This window comes from Amphibalanus amphitrite, unplaced genomic scaffold, assembly GCF_019059575.1.
Source record: "Amphibalanus amphitrite isolate SeventyFive unplaced genomic scaffold, NRLGWU_Aamphi_draft 001296F_arrow, whole genome shotgun sequence".
In the NCBI taxonomy this organism is placed as follows: Eukaryota; Metazoa; Arthropoda; class Thecostraca; order Balanomorpha; family Balanidae; genus Amphibalanus; species Amphibalanus amphitrite.
This window is the reverse complement of record NW_024882789.1, coordinates 26,570-48,818: the sequence shown is the minus strand read 5'-3', so window position 1 is coordinate 48,818 and position 22,249 is coordinate 26,570. Positions and strand designations below refer to the sequence as shown.

General features: G+C 47.0%; 1 protein-coding gene across 2 annotated transcripts; it reads right to left on the bottom strand.

Annotated features, from left to right (window-relative positions):
• Positions 1-677: 677 nt before the first annotated feature.
• Positions 678-18,063, bottom strand: LOC122371949 (toxin Tbo-IT2-like). Of its 2 annotated transcripts, none has more exons than XM_043348752.1 (3): positions 17,914-18,063; positions 8,782-8,866; positions 678-1,155 (listed from the first exon to the last, which is right to left on the bottom strand). In XM_043348752.1, the coding sequence occupies exons 1-3, from the start codon at positions 18,002-18,004 to the stop codon at positions 981-983; spliced, it is 351 nt and encodes a 116-aa protein (XP_043204687.1). In that variant the 5' UTR covers positions 18,005-18,063; the 3' UTR covers positions 678-980. The 2 variants fall into 2 exon arrangements, with proteins under 2 accessions (XP_043204687.1, XP_043204688.1); XM_043348753.1 differs by having other exon boundaries at positions 678-1,128.
• Positions 18,064-22,249: the final 4,186 nt, after the last annotated feature.

Sequence of the window (22,249 nt, the reverse complement as noted above, 5' to 3'; positions counted from 1 at the left end):
GCCCCCGTTCCCGTCCCCCCCTATCGAAAACCCGTGGCGCCGCCCCTGAGAAAAGGCCTATCGTAGGCTATAAATATAGCATCAATATTCATTTGCAATAAATAAATCTTCGTGCTAGTCGACAGTAAAAAAGCTTGTACTCATCTGTCACTAAGATCATCAGCTTCAAGTTACACAGTTTTTCGCCGTTTCTACTGTTAACACCAAACAAAGTTTGTTGAATGATACTGCCGAAAGAAAACTGCTTGCGTATCTTTAGGAATTAATGTTCGGCTGAGTGACTCGAATGTCATCCGCAGGCGTGCGCGTCGATCCGCATATGTTGAAGCCGTGGGCATGTCGATTGCTTTTAGGATCAAAAGACCTGCCTTGGGGGGCTGTACATTGACTGCAGCCAGCGGGTGGGAGCTCTTGGCCGATAAATCGTATCGTATTACATCTGAGGCTTGAACGGACTCTGAAGCCCGAAGGACTCGGCTGCTGCTGCTTACACGTCTGGGCCCAGCTACTCCAGGGACTTCTTTCGACAAACATCCTCCGTGGAGAGCAATATCTAGAAGCCACCCACACCGCTCGGGTTTCAATAAGCCCATTTCATCTCGCCTCCGCTCTCCGTTCGACCCAGCGGTGAGTCTTCCTCGACCCACACGATCTGTGATCGCCACCAAAACACGTTCTCCACTCAGCTTGTATTGCAGCGTTGCCACAGACAAGACGAGCGGATACACACCGTCCCACCGAGACGGCCGACACCAACCCAACACCCGGCGTCCCACGCCGAGACGACGACTCTACAACAACCGAGACGGGGGCGGGGGGCGGGCGCCGCGGCTCCGATTAACAGGTGTGGCTGGAGGGGACCTGCAATCGGGGTCACGGGCCCGCGGGGGCCCGCAGGCCCGCTCCGAGGCGCGCAGAGGGCCGGAAGGGGCGCGTCAGAGCCGGCCTGCGGGCGCGGCGGGTGGACGACCGCCGGCCGCTTACTTCCTCTTGCGACCCCAGGCCTGGAACAGGCCGCCGCGCATGCACTTGCAGTTGCTGCCCCAGAGGTTGCAGCGGCACGTTCCGTTGCCGCAGCAGTCGTGGGGCCGGGCGTCACACGAGTTGCCGCGGCGAATGCACGAACGCCTGTAGACGTACACGAACGGAGAGCGTCTGAACAGAACATTAGAACGGCTCAGTGGCGGCACGGCCCAGTGGCCAACAGAGACAGCAGGGGCGGGAGGGTGGCCCACAGTAGTCAACAGCGACATCGGGAGCGCTCTACAGGGGTCAAATGGACTGCGGGAAGGGGACGACTAGGCACGCACGACAAGGGAAGTGACAGCATGGCGCAATGAAGTGTTTTAGAAGTGTTTCAGTCAGGTGGATTAGGATGTGTAAGGGATGGCCATACATACAAAATGAGCCATAGGCGCGGGAACCGGGAGGTGGGGGTGGGGGCGGTGCCCCTACAACTTTGAGACGGATACGGTACTTTTTTTGCAAATGTTTTCTTTTGTTGTTGAAAAAGCCATGGGATGAAAAATAAGTGGCCTAAAACCGGTGAGAAAACTAGATTTGGGGGGACCCTAGGTTTATCTCTATCATGGCGTGCCCCCCCCCCCCCACTCTGAAACTAGTTCCCGCGCCCCTGAAATGAACATATAAAGACGTTGGTGGTCACAGTCATCTTCAAGGTAATTATGTTCAAAATTAAAAGCTACAAATACGTTCTCCCTTGTTCACTAAGTTCAGCTAGGCGGGTGATTGACTATATCTGAGGTCTTGGATACATTAGCTCAGAGCCATTGCAATTTTTCGCTTGTAAATTTTCAGAACAACTATGTTTTCTAACCTCCCATATAATAGCTACGAGAAGATCAACCCCCGAGGAGTCCCCTGGAATTATTTACGCACAGTTGCATTCCTTGCATTCAACTTTTGTTGGCTCCCTCACCCGGTCCTTAGGTCCACGGTTGATCAGGCGCCACCGCAGCTAATACGCAGTTAGCACGACATCTCCCCATTGCACAGTGATGCAAATGGGGTTCACGAGTGGCCATAAATACGAAAAAGGCCCAAAATTCAAGTTCACTTAATCGAATAAATCGTAATATGGTCAGTCAGGCAAATGTTTGGGGTGTCTGAAAAAGTATGATTTTAATGTTTTTGTCAAAGCCGGCCTCGTGTATGATTGTCAGAAGTCGAGACATTTTCGATGTCGTAAAATGACTGTCAGGTACTTGAAATTCAAGTGCCGCTGGCGTGCGTTCATGTCACACAAACTGCAAAAATTATACAAGAAAATGATCCCCGAAACCTGCTGCTTCTAATGCCACGTCATAAAAAGGCGTATCTATTTTGGTTTGGCGGTGAGCTAACTATTTGTAATCATGTTGCAACCGCAGTTTTTTACCAAAAATATTTGCTTTCAATTCACCTACAGCACTTCACACAGTGTGTGCCCGTTAGTGCACCATATCATAGCATTCCCTAATCATTTCTGAGTCGCATAGTGAAAGAATTAAGGCGCTAGCACAGGGCTGACCGGCGCTACAGAAGTTTTCGTCCGGCACGGTCGGGTGCCGTGGCGCAGCGGGCGGCCCGGGTGGCCGCGCCGCCGCGCCGCCCGGACGCCGCGCGACGGCACCCACCCGCCCACTGCGAGCCCACTGCGGCGCCCGACCGCCCGGACAAAAACCTCTGTAGCGCCGGTCAGCCCTGTGCTAGCACCTTAATTCTTTCACGATGCGACTCAGAAATGATTAGGGAAGGCTATGGTATGGTGGACTAACGGGCACACACTGTGTTAAGTGCTGTAGGTGAAACGAAAGCATTTTTTTCTTAGTAAAAAACTGCGATTGCAACATGATGATAAATAGTCAGATTACCGCCAAAGCGAATGAGATACGGCTTTTTGTGACCCGGCATTAGAAGCAGAAGGCTTTGGGGATCATTCCCATGCATATTTTTTTCAATTTGTACGAAATGAACGCAAACCAGCGGCGTTTGAACTTGCGAGTGTCTGACCGTCATTTTACGACCTAGAAAATGTCACGACTTCTGACGATAATACACGAGGCCGGTTTTGACAAAAACATGAACACCATGTGATTTCAGATGCCCCAAACATTTGCCTACTCGGCCATATCGCAATTAACTCGATTTGGTAAACTTGACTTTTGGGTATTTATGGCCACTCGTGAACCCCATTTGCATCACTGTGCATTGTCAGCAAAGGCTGTGTGTTCCGCCCAAGTCATTCTGCCCACGTGTGCGTGTTTTTGTCCGCATTCATGTCCGGAGGATATTAACCCGCGCCCCGCTGGGGGGGGGGCAGAATCTGCCCCCCTCCCGTTTTTCGCCAATAACTTCTAAACGCGTTACGCCAGCGACGTCAAACTTTCAGTACCTTATCATACATCAATTTGACACGTTCCCTGAAAATGTGAGCGAAATCCGTCGGCAAATTTTTGAGAAATTGACGTTTTAGTGACGTCATGTTCGCCATTTTCGCCTCAAAAATGGCAAAATTTCAAACGCCGCTAACATCTTCATTTTTAAAGGAATCAAGACGTAACAAAAAAGGTTATACGTGATTCTACTTTGTCTATCAAATGGCTATCTCGGTTTTTTGAAAATTTTGGATTTTGGCCCAAATTTTTTCAAAAAACTGACTTTTTTGGGAAAATATTTATAAAATCCAAAATTTTGAGTGTATCGAAAAAACCGGAATATATGTCAAAGAAGTGGTCTATGTGCACCTACATACCAATTTCTAGAAGAATCGGTTCAAAAATGTGGGAGTTATTCAAAATTTTATGACGTCACGACAGACAAAAATTTTGAAAAATGATTTTTTTTGGAAGTTCTGGACCTCGTACGGAAACAAAAATAGCACCATTCGATTCGCCGTGAAAAACTGCATCAGATAGACACCTTTTTAGGCCTTAACAACCAACTTCAAAATTTGACCTCACTTGACCTGACCTTGACCTGACCTCGACCTGAAATTCATCCAGAGGTGGTCCATATCACTTATTGAGTGCGCCTATTGAATTATATGAGTAAAATGACCCATAAAACATGTGTCGCACATGCCCTTTTCTATATTTTGTTTTTGGTGACCTGACCTGACCTGACCTGACCTTGACCTTGACCTTTGAATGACATTGTATGCAACGAATATTGTCTTGGTAGTCTAAGAACACGTTTTGGGCAATCAGTCTCACTCCATTCTTCGGCAACTACGGTGCAAGGCCGATACTGTAGAAACTTGCATCTTGTACCCTTGACCTGACCTTGACCTGACCTCTGACCTACTTAAGCAAAAAAATTTGGGCTCTTAAGATCCGCCTTGTTGAGAGCTTTCGATTGCCGTTTTCCCCGTCTTTCTACGACCATCGGTTCGGAAGTTAGACAGGGGGGGCAGAATCTGCCCCCCCCCCCCAGCAGGGCGCGATGGCTGAATAGCCCAGCGGGGCGCGGGTTAAACCTTGGCGATCAGCTAACACGCAACGACATTACGTGTCGCTGCGGGGACATTCTTATGATTTCTGCTACCCATTAATGACGTCATGATCACCACCCACGGCTCCGAGTCAGCCACTCTGTGACGTCACGCCCATGCTATGACGAGCAAATATGACGTCAAGGAACCAATGGGGATGCATGACGGACCAGCACGGCTGCGGCTGAGAAGCGCCGGTGTGACGACACAACCGCTGCCCTTTCGGTGCACATCCGTCAGCATTCTGACGTATTCGGGACGTCACTGCGCATTTTGTCGGGAGCCCACCGCGCGTTATTCGGTAAGTATTTTGTAAGTGTCATTAAAAGGGGAGAATAGGAAGGAAATGGAATGGACAAGGAAGCAAGGGAAGGGAGAAGGATCAAGGGTTAACAGCGATATTGAGGGGCCGGACAAAAACGACGACTGAGGGCGAATGAGCTGGATGGGCCAATGTGCTCCATGTGGGCGAATGGTAAATGTTCTAGTAGTAAATGTTCGCACCCATGAAAAACGATATCGTATTCGTAGTAGGTTTTTATCTGTTTGGTATAATTACTAAATCGTTTGCCAAATTTTCAGAATCTTATTCAACGTTGCGCATACAAGACCCACGGTAAAAGCGAAAATGCACTCAGCATTCATCATTCCTGGTTGGTACCTACATCTACGAAAACAATTCTTAACCACTCTGTCCTACTTGCCAAATCATTTTGTTTCGAGTTATTAGTGTAATGGAGTATGGCTGTGTGCTTATTTAATAACCACTTCATAACATAGTGACAGCTATCGACCGATGGCAAAGCCAGCTGTCAATGCGAATGTCAAAAACATTTGGCGGCCATCACAAGTCCAGAGTCTCCCTAATGAAATATGTTGGTTCCAAGTGGATTGCACGACACAAACATTTTTAATGTTAGGCATGACACGACATTCATGTATTAAATTCAGACCGGTTTCGAATCACAAGATTCATCTTCAGTGACAAAACTCTTTTCAAATTGATACAGGACACATATTCAAACACACTTTTGATCATAAAATATATCGCACACGCACATGCAATAGTTCGAGTTCAGCTTCGAATTAGAAAACTGCCTAATGCAATTAAAAGTACAATGACGTACACAACGAAACAGCTACAGAGAAGAAGCAGTACATTCCCTGATTTAAGAATTCTGGAATCGTTGTATATTCATCGTCTGAGGCCGCAAATCAACGACATGTCCTCGGCGTATCCACTACGTATCACTGCTTAACTGTGTACTTTTATGTAGCTGTTTCGTTGTGTACGTCATTGTACTTTTAATTGCATTAGGCAGTTTTCTAATTCGAAGCTGAACTCGAACTATTGCATGTGCGTGTGCGATATATTTTATGATCAAAAGTGTGTTTGAATATGTGTCCTGTATCAATTTGAAAAGAGTTTTGTCACTGAAGATGAATCTTGTGATTCGAAACCGGTCTGAATTTAATACATGAATGTCGTGTCATGCCTAACATTAAACATTTTTAACATAATTGTCTTCAGATGTCTAGGCAATATTGCCAATTCACCATACCGTAGGGGAAGTTACATTCCATCATAGATTCTTGCGATACTTCAATATTCATTGCCACACCTTCTGACGAGAATTATAGCATAAGCGTTTGACTCGTAACGGAGGAGCCACCGCAGCCATATTCGGTATTCCCATCATCCGCCCAGCCTGGCGCCCTAGCAACGCCAGGTATGTTTCTCATATGGGGTGACCTGTGACAGGGGGAGGGCTGGGGGGGGGGGCGGGGAGTTGGGGGTCTGGCGGCGGGCTCATTCGTCCGGTCGGCTGCCATTAGCCGGGTACGCTGTCAGCGCCGCTCGGCCGCTATATTGGATGACGTGCTCTGTGGTGTATGATGAACGGACGGGCTACGTGGCCACCCGGAGAGGAACATGGCAGACGGACGGGGAAGGCGGGAGAGGGAGACGGGGAAGACGGATATCAGGGAGTGGGGAGGGAGATGGGACGTGGGAAATGAATAGGGAGACGAATGTAGAGATGGACAGGAAAATGGGGAGGAAGGGAGACGAATATAGGGAGCAAGTAGGGAGACTGGTAAGACGATGGGTAAGGGAGACGGACTAGGCAGACGGTCGAGAGAGATCAGGAGGAGAGAGACAGGCGCGGATCCAGGGGGGGCGACGGGGGCGGCCGCCCCCCCCCCCCCGACATCCGAAAAAGGCACCCATAGCCCGCGGCAGAGAGGGCGCCCCGAGCAAAACAGAGGCGACACAGCAAAGGTTGAGCAGAAATAGGGCGCCTCCAGCAGAAGTTGGGCTCACCAAGCAGGAGAGCGACGCCCAATTGCCCATTCCCAGCAGATCAGAGTCGCCCCAGAAGCAGATGGGCGCCCCCAGCAGAAGAGAGGCGTCTTATTACAAGAATAAAAAGATGCCTTCTGTTCAAGAGGGGCACTCCTGGCAGGAGAGGTGTCCCCCTGAAGAGGAGCGACGCCCCAGCAAAAGTAGAGAGGCGCCCCCATTCCAAGAAGAAGAGGGGCGCCCTAACCGCAGATAGGCGCCCCAACAAACTACAAAGAAAAAGAGAAGCCCTATAATAGAAAAATGGGTGCCACTGGCAGAAAAGGGGCGCCCCCGGCAGCGGAGGGGGCCCAGCAGGAGAAAGGAGCCTCCAGCAGGAGACGGGCGCCCCAGCGAAGGGGGGCGCCCCAGCAGAAGAGAGGAGCCCCCTGCAGGAGAGGGGCGCCCTCAGCAGAAGAGGGGCGCCCTCAGCAGGCTGAGGGCGCCCCAGCAGAAGAGAGGCGCCACAGCAAAAGTTGATCAGAGATGGGGAGCCTTCAGCAGAGGTTGGGCTCGCCAAGCAGGATAGGGGCGGCCCATTGACAATATCCGGCAGAAGACAGACGCCCCAGCAGCAGATGGGCGCCCCCGGTAGAAGAGGGGCGCCTCATTACAAGAAGAAAAGGAGTATATTCTGCACAAGAGGGGCGCCCCTGAGGCAGCGGAAGGGCAACCCCAGCAGAGGGGCTGTGCCCCAGTAAAAGGAGAGTGGTGCCCCGCTCCGAGCAGAAGAGGGGCGCCCAAGCAAAAAGAGGAGCCCCATAAGAAGAAAGAGGATGCCTCTGGCAGGAGAGAGACGTCCCCCGCAGTGGAAGGGCGCCCCCAGAAGAGGCGTCTCTAGCAAAAGATAAGTGCCCCTGCAGGAGAGGGGCACCCCAGCAAAAGTTGGGCAGAAATGGGGCGCCCCCAGCAGAATTTGGGGTCGCCGAACAGGAAAGGGCCGCCCCATTCACAGTAGAAAAAGGGACTCCCCAGCAGCAAAGGCGTGCCCTAACAGAAAAGGTGCACTCCCAGTAGAAGCGGGACGCATCAAGAAGAAGAGGGGCACTTCTAGCAAAAAAAAAAAAATGGGCGTCCCAGATAAGTGGGCCGCCTACAGCAAATTGGTCGTTCTTAGAAGAAATGAGGCGACTTTAGCAAAGTGAGCCTCCCCATGACGGATTGGGCGATCCAAGTAGAGGTTGGGCGCAAATATCTTTAAAACGGCGGCAGCCGTCTTAAAGATATTTGCGAAAAACCTAGGGGGACGTGACAACGCACGGCGTGGGTTTTAAACTCTCGATTTTGACGACGGTTTGGCGCCCCCGGATTGCCAGGTCGCCCCTATTTCAACTTGCCGCCCCCCCCCCTCCCGAAAATTCCTGGATCCGCCCCTGAGGAGAGACAAATACGGAAGATGGCTAGAAGGATGGGAATGGCAGACGGGAAGCGAGGTTGATGTTGGGCTAGAAAACGGGTTGGAGCCACCAGGAGAGGGGTGAGTGGAATCCACATACTGAAAAGGCGGAGCTGGGAGGCGGTCAGGGTGGCCGGACAGGGAATACGGCTGGCGGAGGGGCAGAGACATGCAGGACTGCGGGCTAGACGGAAAGGTAGAGGCACTCCCACGAATTTCGCGAATTTAGAGAGATGAATATGGGAGATAGGGGGGGGGACTCATTGCGTCTCAGGCTTTCCAAGTTTTGTTGTATCTAATTCTAGACGATTCGAGTGATATTGTGATTACATGTTACACGCAGGAGAGACATTACACATTACACAAGAGAGATGGAAATTGAGGATCAAATAAGGACGGAGAAACAGTTACCTACATATCAGCGAAGATGTCAGATAGGTAGACGGAAGAGACGGCTGTGGAGGTATAGCTTGCAGACCTCGCCATTACAATAAATTACAATAATGTTTTCTTAACATGTCCAGCTTTTTTCAGCGTCATTCAAATACTTACTTCTGTGCTGACTTCCTTAAAAGATTTGCGAGTAGGTTAGAGTATTCGTCCATTTCTAGCGGCATTTCTTGTTCGCTGCCTCCAACTGAGAACAAAGAGACAAATGTCAGTTTCATATGCACGCGGTTACATTCGTGGGGAATATTTGAAATTGAGTCCCTTTCTTTATTTTATAAAGACGAAGGAATATCACATGTGTCAGATGAAGGAAGGAAGACCTTGAAACTAGGGTCCTCTTTGATCACACAACGATGAGTTTCAATGAAGTTCACACCACTTTGCCGCAAATTTCTTCAGCCTTTCACAGCAGCCATTACCATCTACATTACCAACCACTTCACAACATAGCAAATATGATCAAATCAGGAATCCGAGCTGTGTACTTGTACGAATTAAGTGCCAGCCACAAAACAAGCATGATCTTTTACATAGCATATCGATGCTGCTATTCGTTCGTTCGGTGTATGAAGACTATAGAGGCGTATTGCCTGAGCCTATGCAACGTATGTTTCAAAAAGTCGGATGCGGGCCAGCCAGACAAGTGGATTGGATGGACGCTGCTTGCGAAGCTCAAGCCAAAGAGAAACATTTTCAGGCACGGCGTTCACCCGGCTTCATAGCATCATGGAACTTGAAAAGGTGTCACATACAGTTTGTCTAGTCGACGTTTTTACAGCAAAGAAAAGGGTGTTTTGTTTTTGACTGCCGAGTGGCGTGCAGCATCGATCCTCGGCGGCGTCTGTGTGCCTACTGCGCCGTTCGTGTGAACAACGAAAAAACAACTGTCATTTCGCAGCGACGGGCTCACTGGAGGAAAACGGCTCGCGTTCGTTGGCATTTGCTACAATTATGTCGCTCGTGAATGCTTTCTAGACTGGTTAAACATTCTCCTGTGATTAGTCATATCAGTTCTGACATGTAATCCCGCAACGGGGTATGTAGTAGTGGTGTCAATTTCAGAAAACGTACGTCCAATGTCCGTCCAATGTCCAATACTTACGTCGACTGTCCGTCCAAAAATGTCCAAGCCAGCCATTTGTCCAAAGATGTCCGACATCTACGCAATAGTTTACACCCAACACCGTTATTTAATTTGCTTTTAATGTATCGTTACCAGCTCAAAAGTGTTAATCATATAGAAAGCTAAGCTTTCTAATAGCCAATCAATGTTAAACACGATTACTTTATAAAAATGTTGAGGTGTAGCAAGCTATTGTCCAAAGTTGTCCAAAGCCTGCTGTCATTGTCCAACCGAATTCCGAATTGGACATTGGACAAAATCGGAATTCCGAAGATTCAAGTACCGATTGACACCACTAGTATGTAGTACAGGATAGAACTAGCAGAAGATTGCAAAATAAAGTCGAACATGAGGCGAGTTAGTTCTATGTACATTCTAGGACTGTTTCGGATATATACTGTGCAAAGAAAAAATGGAGGGGAAGTGGCCTGAAATGAATGCAAGTGTACGTCATTTGTGATTCAATAAATATGTAACGATCAATCATCCGCTAGCAAAACATAGAATTATCCCCGGGTTTGTCATTCTTGAATTATTGAGATATATTTCAAGTTTACTCGGGAAACGGTGCCCTTTATGTTTCGTCCTTTTTTGAAGTCATAGACTGACGTGAGATTGACGTATTGTGGCCGGATCCAGACGAATTAACGAACTACGCAGATTGTAACGACGACACACACCATTAGAGCAGCGTGTGCTAACGAGTCTGAAACTCGACATGAGCCGTACTAACGCGCCTTTTAATGTTCTACATCAGTGACATGCACACTGCCCGGCAAGAACCTACGCCGTACCTGTAATGGCATGTTTGATATTAGGCAGGATAAAACGTTATGTAACTTTATACCGTGCTATTTGTGACTAGTTACCACAGAGCAACTGTACTAGTCTGTTAATCATTCAAACGCTAGTTCACTCCACATTCATAATGTACTAATGGAACAGGTGTAAAGCAGGTGGTTTAACGTTCAAGTGGACAGAGTTGTAGACATTGTAGCAGCTAGTCCAGCTGTCATTTTATGCTCACAGACATCGGCCGTTCTACATAGTCCGACAGCGTAAGGGGCAAACCAGCTCACCTTTGGCCTCTAATTGAGACGTTGATAGTGAACAAACGAGCGTACTTTTCTATACGAGCCAAAGTTATCCTTGAACTCCCCGCGTTAGCTGAATAATCCATTATGTCCGACAAATTTCACGAAAGACTAGGAAGCCATGTCTTTCGCGTGAGATTAATCCAACATGACGTTCGCACGTGTGGTATTCTATCAGAAAACACACAGCTAATCTATTAGACCAGTTGAATTGTTATGAGTGACGGCATCAATTGTTAGCACAATACATGCCACATCATTTGAAGCCAATTTCGGTGAAACGTGATCGTCAGCGATCGGTGCTATGTGGACGGGTGCGATAATTAAACATGCATCCTTGGCAATCGATGTATTGAGCTGCTATCGAGATTCTATTCAATAAGTCAAACGGCAACTGATGTCGTCCTGTCGCAGGAACACGATACGGGCCACGTTATAGGTCACGTTATAGGTAAGGTCTCGGACGAGCAGCAGGGGCCGTGTACTTGTTTCAGATGAATTATCGCGGTGTGTGCGGTTTTGTTGACGCATGCGTGCAAAGTCAAACTGCGAGGCGAGAAAGTGGTCCGTATGCAATGAAAAGAGAATAACACAGTGACGATGTTTGTAAGTACTAGTGATGCAACCATGCACTTTATCACAAAGGAATTCAATAGCGCATACTCCCACAAGCGGTAAGCGTGGGCTCACCCAAAGCACTGCACCGAAGGAACAGACAGAAAGGAGCGGCTTTACCCTAGGGTACACTTTTGATGCCCTAACCGGTCGGAGGTGATGCTCGGTATACTGAGCGGTGGTCTGCTATCACCAACAGAACCATTCCGACCGGGAAACCCGTGTCACCTAATATCAGGCCATCACCGGCACCAACAACACAGCAGCGCCTGACATCAGCACCGCTGCCTGGATGTCATTGCCGACATGCTCGCTGGAATTAGGCTTGTGGGAGCGCAAAAAGTCCAGGTTTTAACGATGAACTTTTAGTGTTTACTTTTAATGAAGCTGTCAGCCTAGTTCTAAATAAGTGTTCGTTAACCCGCGCGGGGCTGGGGTCTCCAGCCGAACGCGCGGGGCTGGGGGGGGGGGGTAAATTTTACCCCCCCTGTTATCTCCCGAACTAATGGTCCGATTTGGAAAATTCAAACGCCAATCGAAAGCTCTCATCACGAACTACAAAAAACATGTACTTAATTTAAAGTTTGAGGTCAAGGTCAAGGTCAGGTCAAGGGTACAAATTGCAAGTTTCTACAGTATCGGCCTTGCACCGTAGTTGCCGAAGAATGGAGTCATGGACTGAGACTGATCGCCCAAAACGTGTTCTTAGGCTACCAAGACAATACTCGTTGCATACAATATCATTCAGAGGTCAAGGTCAAGGTCAGGTCAGGTCAGGTCAGGTCATCAAAAAACAAAATATAGAAAAGGGCATGTGCGACACATGTTTTATGGGTCATTTTACTCATAGAATTCAATAGGCACACTCAATAAGTGATATGGACCACCTCTGGATGAATTTCAGGTCGAGGTCAGGTCAAGGTCAGGTCAAGTGAGGTCAAATTTTGAAGTTGGTTGTTAAGGCCTAAAAAGGTGTCTATCTGATGCAGTTTTTTACGGCGAATCGAATGGTGCTATTTTTGTTTCCGTACGAGGTCTAGAACTTCCAAAAAAGTCATTTTTCAAAAAATTTGTGTGTCGTGACGTCATAAAATTTTGAATAACTCCCACATTTTTGAACCGATTCTTCTAAAATTTGGTATGTAGGTGCACATAGACCACTTCTCTGACATATATTCCGGTTTTTTCGATAGACTCAAAATTTTGGATTTTATAATGATTTTCCCAAAAAAAAATCAGTTTTTTGAAAAAATTTAGGCCAAAATCCAAAATTTTCAAAAAACCGAGATAGCCATTTGATAGACAAAGTAAAATTACGTATAACCTTTTTTGTTACGTCTTGATTCCTTTAAAAATGAAGATGTTAGCGGCGTTTGAACTTTTGCCGTTTTTGAGGCGAAAATGGCGAACATGACGTCACTAAAACATCAATTTCTCAAAAAATTTTCGACGGATTTCGCTCAAATTTTCAGGGAACGTGTCAAATTGATGTAAGAAAAGGTACTGAAAGTTTGGCGGCGCTGCGCGCCGCCGTTTTTGAGATATCGCAAAAATTCGCGAGGGGGGGGTAAAATTTACCCCCCCAGCCCCGCGCGGGTTAACAACTGATTTATTGTTAACAAAAAAAAACTCGTAGAATTTTCGTAAGTGCAAATATAATATAAATATTATAGCATCAAAACATAAATATTTTAGCATCAAAACACAAGACGCTTTGAAAATGGCTGTAATATTCCGCCCATAACAGTTCAATGCACCGTTCCATATCAATTGATTGACTTAACTGTCCCAACTCCGGCACTCAAACTCCGTTTTACTGCGGACGAAATAGCGATCATTGGAGAAATCCCGTTGCAACATCCGCCTTGAGGCAGCATTTCCGAATCGCATACAAAATGAATGGACCTGATCATCGCCGATTTATCAGCATATTCATACTTCGTTAGTTACCTTAGCCCGCGCACCGACGGGGGTCTGCGCCAACTTAGTACCGACGGGGGGGGGGGGGGGGGCGGATGACCGCCCCCCCCCTGAGATCTCGAGAACGAAGCAAGATAGCGACAAGCGGTAAACGGCATCGGATACGCACGGTCAAGATCTACAATTTTTACTAAGGTCATTTTCAGGTCAGGTCAAAGATGACGTCACAGGGGTCGAAAAAGTCAAAATGGCGGCGCTAAATATGGAGAGAGTTTTTCTCGAATAACTTTCGAATTAGTCAAGATAAGAACAAACTAAGGGCATCATCGTGATCCTCTCGTCAATCCGCATCGAATGATATATATGTTGACCTCGAAAGGTCAAGGTCAAAGGTTGACCTCAGGTCACGTGACCTCGAGGTCATCATGTATATCATTCGATGCGTCTTGACGAGCTGAACACAATGAGACCATCCACGCGTCTGTATCTTGTTCCTGTACGGAGTTATTGGCCAAAAACCTTTGGTGACCTTTGATGACGTCACATGACCTCACAGCTGCCCAACAGCAAAACAGACCTCAAGGTAGTGAAGGTTGATCGTATATAAAGTCATGTATGGTATATGGGGCCATTCCGACCCGTTTTAGTGGTAAAAACAGGGAGTTGATTTTTCTCCCATTGACTTATAATGGGGAGGTCGCGAAATTGACCTGACCTTAGGTCACCGATATCGAAATTCCGAGATATACAAATTGTAGCTACTAATGACCTAATAACATCCTGCGACTTTCAAAGGCCTCCGACATCTACTGTAGCTCTGGCACGGTGACAAAGTTGCAAAAAAGTGACTTGAGGTTGGGTCATTCAAAGTGACCTGGTGACCTGACCTTGAAAGGTAGGAGGTTCAAACTTGCACACCATGTGTAAAATTGATAAGGGAATAGTCATACCAAATTTCGCGGCGCTACGCGCCGCGGTTTTCCCGCTATTCGCGAAAAACCTCAGGGGGGGCGGATATCCGCCCCCCCCGTCGGTGCGCGGGTTAGTCTTCCCATCAAAACGTATATTTCGAAAGTTATAAATACGATGACATATGTAGATGCCAAAAAGACACGTCTACCGCAACACATAGTTCCTGAAGTACTTACAATAGGCTTCTTCTACTGTCTCAAAGTCACCGCAGTCACTTTGGCCAAACGAGGTCCATCAATGCCACAACCAGAGCTCTGGATATCTGGGTATCACAGAGGTCCGCTATGGCCGCATGCAATGAACACCAGCTGCTATTCCTCCATATGCGCCACATCATTAACCCTCGCGGGCCCGGGGGGGGCGTTTTTCGCCCCCCCTGGCGAATATTTGCGATAACTCCCGAACGCTTAGGGATAGGAAGGCGAAACTTTCAGTACCTTTTCTCCCATCAATTTGACATCTTCTGAAGTAAAAAATATGGACCTAACCCCCTTGATGACGTCACAAGGTCCAATTTTCTAGACCCCTGCACGGCAAAAATCGGCGTCACAGACGCAAACTTCAAATAGCTGCTAAAAATAGAGTTTTAGAGATAAAGACAAATTACGAGCACGGCTGTGTAGCGTTTGACCTAGAGAAAAATAGAAAAATAGTTTTGGTGACCTGAGGTCAGAGGTCAGGTCAACGACCCCGAATTGTGGTTTTAGTTTTTCGCAAATAACTTCGACAAAAATGGTCCTAGAGCTACGGCAGTGGTACCATCGCATTCGCCTTGTCAAGCCGCGTCGAATGATATATATTTTGTTCGGAAAAGGTCAACTTTCATGTTGACCTCATGTGACCTCGAATGACCTCTGGTTGACCTTGACACATGAAAGGTCGTTTATGATGGATTTGTACCCGCTGATCACGAATCTGGCATCTATTTTCCTCTAAGCCTTCATTTAGAGCTTCCGGATGGCAAAATTGTCTTATTTATTATTACTGACTTGAATCAGTGAAATAGCCTCTAGCAGGGATACTCTTCTGTGACCTTGACCTTTGAGCAGCCTTGTATCGTAAGATGAACCACAAATAGGGAACTGATAAGCCTCAAAACATTTCAAAACATCTTGGAAGTTAGCACGCAAGATGTGTGAAAAAGTGCCAAGTTTGAGGTCAATTTTGAGCGTGACCTTGACCTTGACCTTTGATTTAGAGCACATTTTCAGAATCCTCAGATTCTCTTCTTTCGTTTGACACCCAATTTTGCCGGTTTGATGCAGCCTGCCGTCCTCTAGAAGGCTTACTTTGAGATCACTACACATGTGCTGGTTTTGGCCTTTGACCTTGACCTCTGACCTTGAAAATTGACCTGAGGTCAAAAATTTTAGGTGCATTAGAATCGTCTCGTAAGGACCTTTCGTTTGGTATCGCTTTTGTTTCCGTAGCTCCCTTATTTACGGAGTTAGACAGGGGGGGGGGGCGAAAAACGCCCCCCCCCCGGGCTGCGGTGGTTGGGATTACCCCCCGGGCCCGGCCGGGTTAATCACGTCCAAAGTTCACCGCAAGCCCCCGAGGCCGCCCTCAAATCCCTGCACGTGCATTAATCATACACAAGAGATGAACAGTTGCCGGCAATATGGCGGACCACATGATTGAACGAGGTGCATTTGCTGACGGAAATGGCTGGAGCGTAACTCATGGATGTGAAATTAGAGCTGATATGTTATACAAGTATGTAGATCCGTATAGACTTCAAAGCACAATGCCAGGAAAGCTCTTAGCGCAGGCAGTTAGTTGTTCAGTTAACCCTCGCCCTGGCAGGGCATTTTTCATAACACGGCCTGGCAGGGGGGGTCGATGCGACCCCCCCTCGCGATTGGCTCCTATGGCACATAGAAACACCAAATTTGGTAGGTAGGTGGGCCCCCTGGAGTTCTCGCCCCTGTGCAAATTTGGTTGCTCTAGGTCAATATTTAGGGGGGTTTTGGGGGGTATGAATGTAAAAATTTCGCTAAAAACAGGTCAAAAGTTTTTCGCTTATAACTTTTGATCTAATTAAGATAGAGCAAAAAGAAAAGCACCAGTGAGCTCAGCACGTCAAGGCGCGTCGAATGATATACTTTTTAGCTTGTTGAAGTGTACTTAAAGTTTTTCTTAAATTTTAAGTAAACTTAAATTAATAAATTCAGTTAAAGTTAACCAAATTGCATCATATCGCATATCATTCGATTCGGCTGATCACCAGGAACACAATGATACCATTTTTTAAGCTCTAGCGTCATTATGTGCCAAGTTATTGGCAAAAACGTCATTTGACCTCAGTTGACCTCATTTGACCTGACCCATGGATAAGTACACCAAACAAAGAAGCACCAAGTGACCTGCTGTTAAGTACTATGGTTTCAAAGCACAAAAGTGATAGAACGAAGCGGATATCTCCAGTATTTTCCGAATTTAGTATTTTCCCATAGGCTTAACATTACGACGTAATGACCTCTAACTGACCTCAGGTCAGTGACCTCAAAAAAACCAAACTATATGTTATACAACTCGGTGAACTTAGCACATCCTGAAAGTTTGAAGGAAATCAGTGTAAAACTGTGAGTTGGACAGGTGCAAAAAGAAAATTGAAATTTGACCATGACCTTGTACCGGTTTTCCTGACCTGGTGACCTGACCCAAGGTCACCCGGACCTGAAATTTTCAGGTCATATGTAAAAAGGTGGCCCCATAGGCTGTGCCAAATTTGGCGGCGCTGCGCGCCGCCGTTTTTACGCTATCTTCGAAAAACCTTAGGGGGGGTCGCATCGACCCCCCCCCCTGCCAGGGCGAGGGTTAAATGAAAGGGAGGAGTTAGTTGTGTTTATTGCGAATAAAATATGGAGCTCGAATTGATGTGCTGCTGGTACTGGTCTACATATGTTTATTTTTCATGGAGATCATCGCGTCTTCAAGACATTGCAAGATTTTGTTACACTGGGATGCGTGTCTCTAGGTCTAAGGATCATTTCCAAGCAGGCATATGTTTTCATATTCAGTTGTCTCATGTCCATGATTGTTGGTCCTTTCTTAGACTGATTCCAACTTGTGTGATTTTTTGGTAAGCTATGGAGAAAAGTTGCTGCATTGCAGCGTCTGTAGGTCAATAAGGATGGATTCTACCTGAAATCAACTCAATATGATATCCTAGGCAGTCCATTCGAGCCGCTTCGCTAAGCTGCGCCCTGTCAATGTCCATGAAAGATTTTGTTACGCCTGTAAGCTTCAAATCATGACAGAAAATTCGCCTCATTTTCCCACAAAACTTAATTGCAAATGAGAAGCGAAATGGCCGGACACATATAATATCCCTGTGTTGTATACGCATTAGACAAAGTTCATGATCCGCAAGAGTAGATAGGCGGAAGTTCCCCAGCAGATATTCCCGCATTGTCAATCTCTCGCGGAGGGCCCCCTCTCTCTCTCTCTCTCTCTCTCTCTCTCTCTCTCTCTCTCTCTCTCTCTCTCTCTCTCCCTGCCTCTCACCGTCGTCGATGTAGGAGGGGTCTGGCTCGGCCGCTCCGGCCGAGTGGATGGCCAGAAGCGCCAGCGGGAGGAGCAGCGTCACCAGGCGCATCTTGAACCGCCGCCGAGCCGCCTCTGGCCGCGCCGCCACGCTCCCACGCCGACCTGAAGCGCCTCGGGGCCCGACCGTGACGTCACGCCGACGACGGCCAATCAGCGGCCGCCGGGGCGACGCACGCGTCGGAGCGCCGCCGTGGATTGATGATGGTAGGGGTTAAGGGCTAGGGGAGAGGGAGGGAGGGTCCAGAATGGTTTACCACCTGTGTGAATGTCGAGTTAGCTGAAATGTTCAATCGTCGGTGACGAGGGAGACATTGAGAAAGTTTGCGTGCTAAGTTATCGTGATGAAGTGATTTTGTGGCAGGTCAATGAAGTTTGAAGACGTAGATCGCAAGGGTTTGAAATTGGACTGTTTGATAGACTAGGATGCAAGCGCAATCTGTTGAGCAGTTCCTGGTCAATTGTGTGTAAACTCTTAGCTTTAGTGTCTGAAAATAGCTTAAGCGAATGAATATCCAGCAAACGCGATGTGGGCAATGGGTGCACGCTGCGCTGGCACAGTTCACAAATCACACTTTACATTGATGTCCTGGCCTTTGATTGTTGGTGATCGGTCGGTCAACGTGCACTGCACGCCAAAGAAAAAGGGAATAATATAATTGAAATGGACTCTCTAAGTTTGTGCATTTTTATCTGCGCGACCTTTCCCGTCCGTCAGGGTTTGGTTGTCATCTGGCATTATCCCTTGTATACCAGGCATAACCAAAGGCTACTAGGAATGCATTATATTTGACAAAGGTAGGTACGTGGCACGTGCATGCATTTGTCCATTAGTTTGACAACAACCGGCTGGGCAGTCAGTTGCGGGGCAGTACCGTAGCTCTGTAGGCCATAGCCTCAGGCTGAAAACTGCTCAATGGTTTGATCCGATCTATCGTCCTGGCAACATGTCCCGAACACACAGCATGGTCCAATTCATATGATCAGTTCTTATCTGCCGGCGATACACCAATAGAAATGGGTATTACAGACGGATATTTCAATGTCTTGAGCATTGGCCACAAACCCGGCAGAAATGCACATTTGCTTGGCTCATGTGACCGTGGCATGGTCCACCGACCTCTATAGTTGTCGGTCTGGTCCCATCTTTTATGAAGCGTACAAATGAACATATGTTGTCATGATGAATATAAGCCGCAGACATTAACCCGCGCCCCGTTGGGCTCCGCCGAGCAACGCGCCCGGTTGGGGGGGGGGGGCATTTTGGCCCCCCCTAAGATCTCGAGAACCACGCAACATAGCGACAAGCGGTAAACGGCGTTGGATAGCCCCAACGGGGAACTACCTTGTGACCCAATTTTATTGACCTAGGTCAAACTGATGACGTCACAGGTCAGGTCAAAGGTCCAATTTTCACCGTTTACAGGCATTTCAAGAAATGCGTTGTAAAATCGAGTAAAATGCATTTCATTGAAAATCATCGATGGGGAAATGTTCTTCAAACACATATTTTGCTATTTGAGGTCACTGATACCAGGTCAGGTCACAGAGGTCAGGTCACGGGGGGTCACAATATGAAAGTGTCGTGTGATACATGTTTTATGGTCCATTTTACATGACAAATGCGATTATGTGGGTCAGGCAGCCTTTGGGGCCAGCTTAGGTCACGTTTTGGTCAAGGTCAGGTCAAGGTCAGGTCAAGGTCAGGTCAAATTAGGTCAAATTTCAAAGTTAATATTTTTGCATAAAATGGGTATCGAATCGATGCAGCTCGTCACGGGGAGTTCAATGGTGGTCTTTGTTTTGCCGTACGTGGTCTAGAATCGCTAAAAATTGAGTTAAAAAATTTGACGTCATCATTTTTGAACAGTTTTTTCGCTATAACTTGGCCAAAAAACGAGATGTCGATCTGAAATTTGGTATGTATATAAAAGAGCGCTGGGACTATCACATATATTCCGGTTTTGTCGAAATTCGGAAAAATTTTGGATTTTTTTAAAGTTTTTCTAAAAAATCAATTTTTTGATTTTTTTTTTGTCAAAAACCAAAAATTTTGAAAATCCGAGATAGCAAATTTTGTAGCGCCGCTTTTTGTCTACTAGACCATATAAAGAACTTTGAAATTGCTTGATAACTGTAGATTTGGTGAGCGTTTCAAGATTGCATGTTTTTTGCTCATTTTTGCTCGAACATGACCTCAGTTTGACCTCAATAACTCCTGACCTAAGGTGACCTAAGACTTGAAATTTGGTGTGAAGGTGTCAAATTGATGCCCGGGAAGGTACTGAAAATTTGGCGGCGCTGCGCGCCGCCGTTTTCTTACTATTCAGGAAAAACCACAGGGGGGGGCCAAAATGCCCCCCCCCCCAACGGGGCGAGGGTTAAGCCACATTACCAGTCTTATGAGGGAGAGAGGCTATAAATTATGCTGGGCTATATTAGTTCAAGGCAGCTCAAAGTGGTTTCTGTAACAATCTATTACGGCATTTAGAAGATTTATACGGAACTGCAGGCTCTAGATATGTTCGGCACAAGCTCACTGGTTTTAAATTGTAAGCTCATGTAGCTTTAGGTGTATCTAAGATGACGAAACGACTGCAGCTTGCAATAAATGTCGCTCCTTCTCTGTCTTGGCAATTGGCATGAGAAGCACAATCACATTTGTTCGTGCGTGTTTAACAATGGTGCTGAAAAGTGAAGATTGCCCAACTCAAATACATACTTCGTCAGGAATGTAAATCACAAAGATGTTTGTGTCTTATTTCTATGTGGTTTTGTCCTGCAGACAGATTTCATTTGGTAAGATATTCTTTCTTATTGACGATATAATAATGGGCTGGTGAGGGTGTATTGTTCGAACAAATGTATCTCGTTAACCCTCGCCAGTCCAGGGCCTTTTCATAATGCGGACGGCTGGGGGGGGAGGGGAGCGGATATGACCCCCTGGTGATTGGCTACATGTGACACTTAGAAGTACCAAATTTAGAGGGTGGGTGGATCCATAGATCATCTCTCGTCTGTGTAAATTGTGTGGCTCTAAGTCAAAATTCAGGGGGTTAAGGGGCATAAGTGAATGTAAAGTGTAAACATTTCGCTCGTACCGGGACGGCTGGGACCACTTCTGCGCCTGCCATCTATCGGGCAGTGTTTGGAACATACAGCGGGCGCTGGCCGGCCGGGCCGCGCGGCGCCGTTACCGGGCTATGGAGGCGAATGAAGCGGTGTAAAACCAGACGAATTTTACGCTTGTAAAGCAAAAAACGAAAAATGTACACTCACCACAGTGTTCAGCAAAGTACTGGGAACAATATGGATATAATTTAAAGCCAGTACGATGCGAACTGTTGGTTCCCTAGGGCAGTATTTACATACTTGTAGGAGATAGAACTTTAGCATTACGGGAGCTTCTAAACTGCGCTTGCAAAGTACTTGATTGTAAATATTTTCATTTAGAGGCAAAAAACTAAAAATGTACAGTCAGAGCGTTGTTCGCAATGCTTCTAGGTACACAATGAGCATAAATTTAGCTCGAAATGTCATCACACATTGGTTCCCAGTCCAGTTTAAAACGACACTTTGTGCCGCAGAGCCTATCTCTTCCAATGGATGGCGGCTGGGTGGCGGTTATAGTGGTGGACAAGACAATTCTTGAGTGAAATGAAATCATTTGCTTTCAAAGAAGAACTTTGAAGAACTTGTAATAATTGACAAATGATCGTTAAACAGTGTATAATTTCAAGTTCATGGCAAATGAAAATATTTTAAACAATGCTAGTGAACTCCAGTACCGCCACGCGAGAAAGCAAGTACTCGACGCACGGTCTGCCCGCCACTTCTGAAAATGGTCCGCGGCCGGCCGGCCGCGACCCGACACGTGAAACACTCCATGAGTTTTTCGCTTATAAGTTTTGAGCTGCTTAATATGTATAGAGCAAAATAAAGGCACCAGCGAATTCAACACATCACTTTGCGTCGAATGGCATAGGTACGTTTTTGAACTTTTAAATTCACTAAAATTAAGTGAATTTTAACCCTCGCCGGCCAAGGAGGGGGGCCGCCCCACATTGGTTTTTTTTCGCGATAGCTCCGAACACGCTAGCGAAAGAGAGCTGAAACTTGGCCGATACCTGACCTTTGATTCAAGCCGGATCTTTTGACACCAACGGCATTTTCGGGTCAGGTCAAGTCACTGACCTATGACGTCATAAGTCAACCTCTGTACGGTCTTTAGATGTCGCAACTTCGCAACGCCCTCACTGCCAGAGGAGCTTTCACAGGGAAATAAAACGTGCAGGAC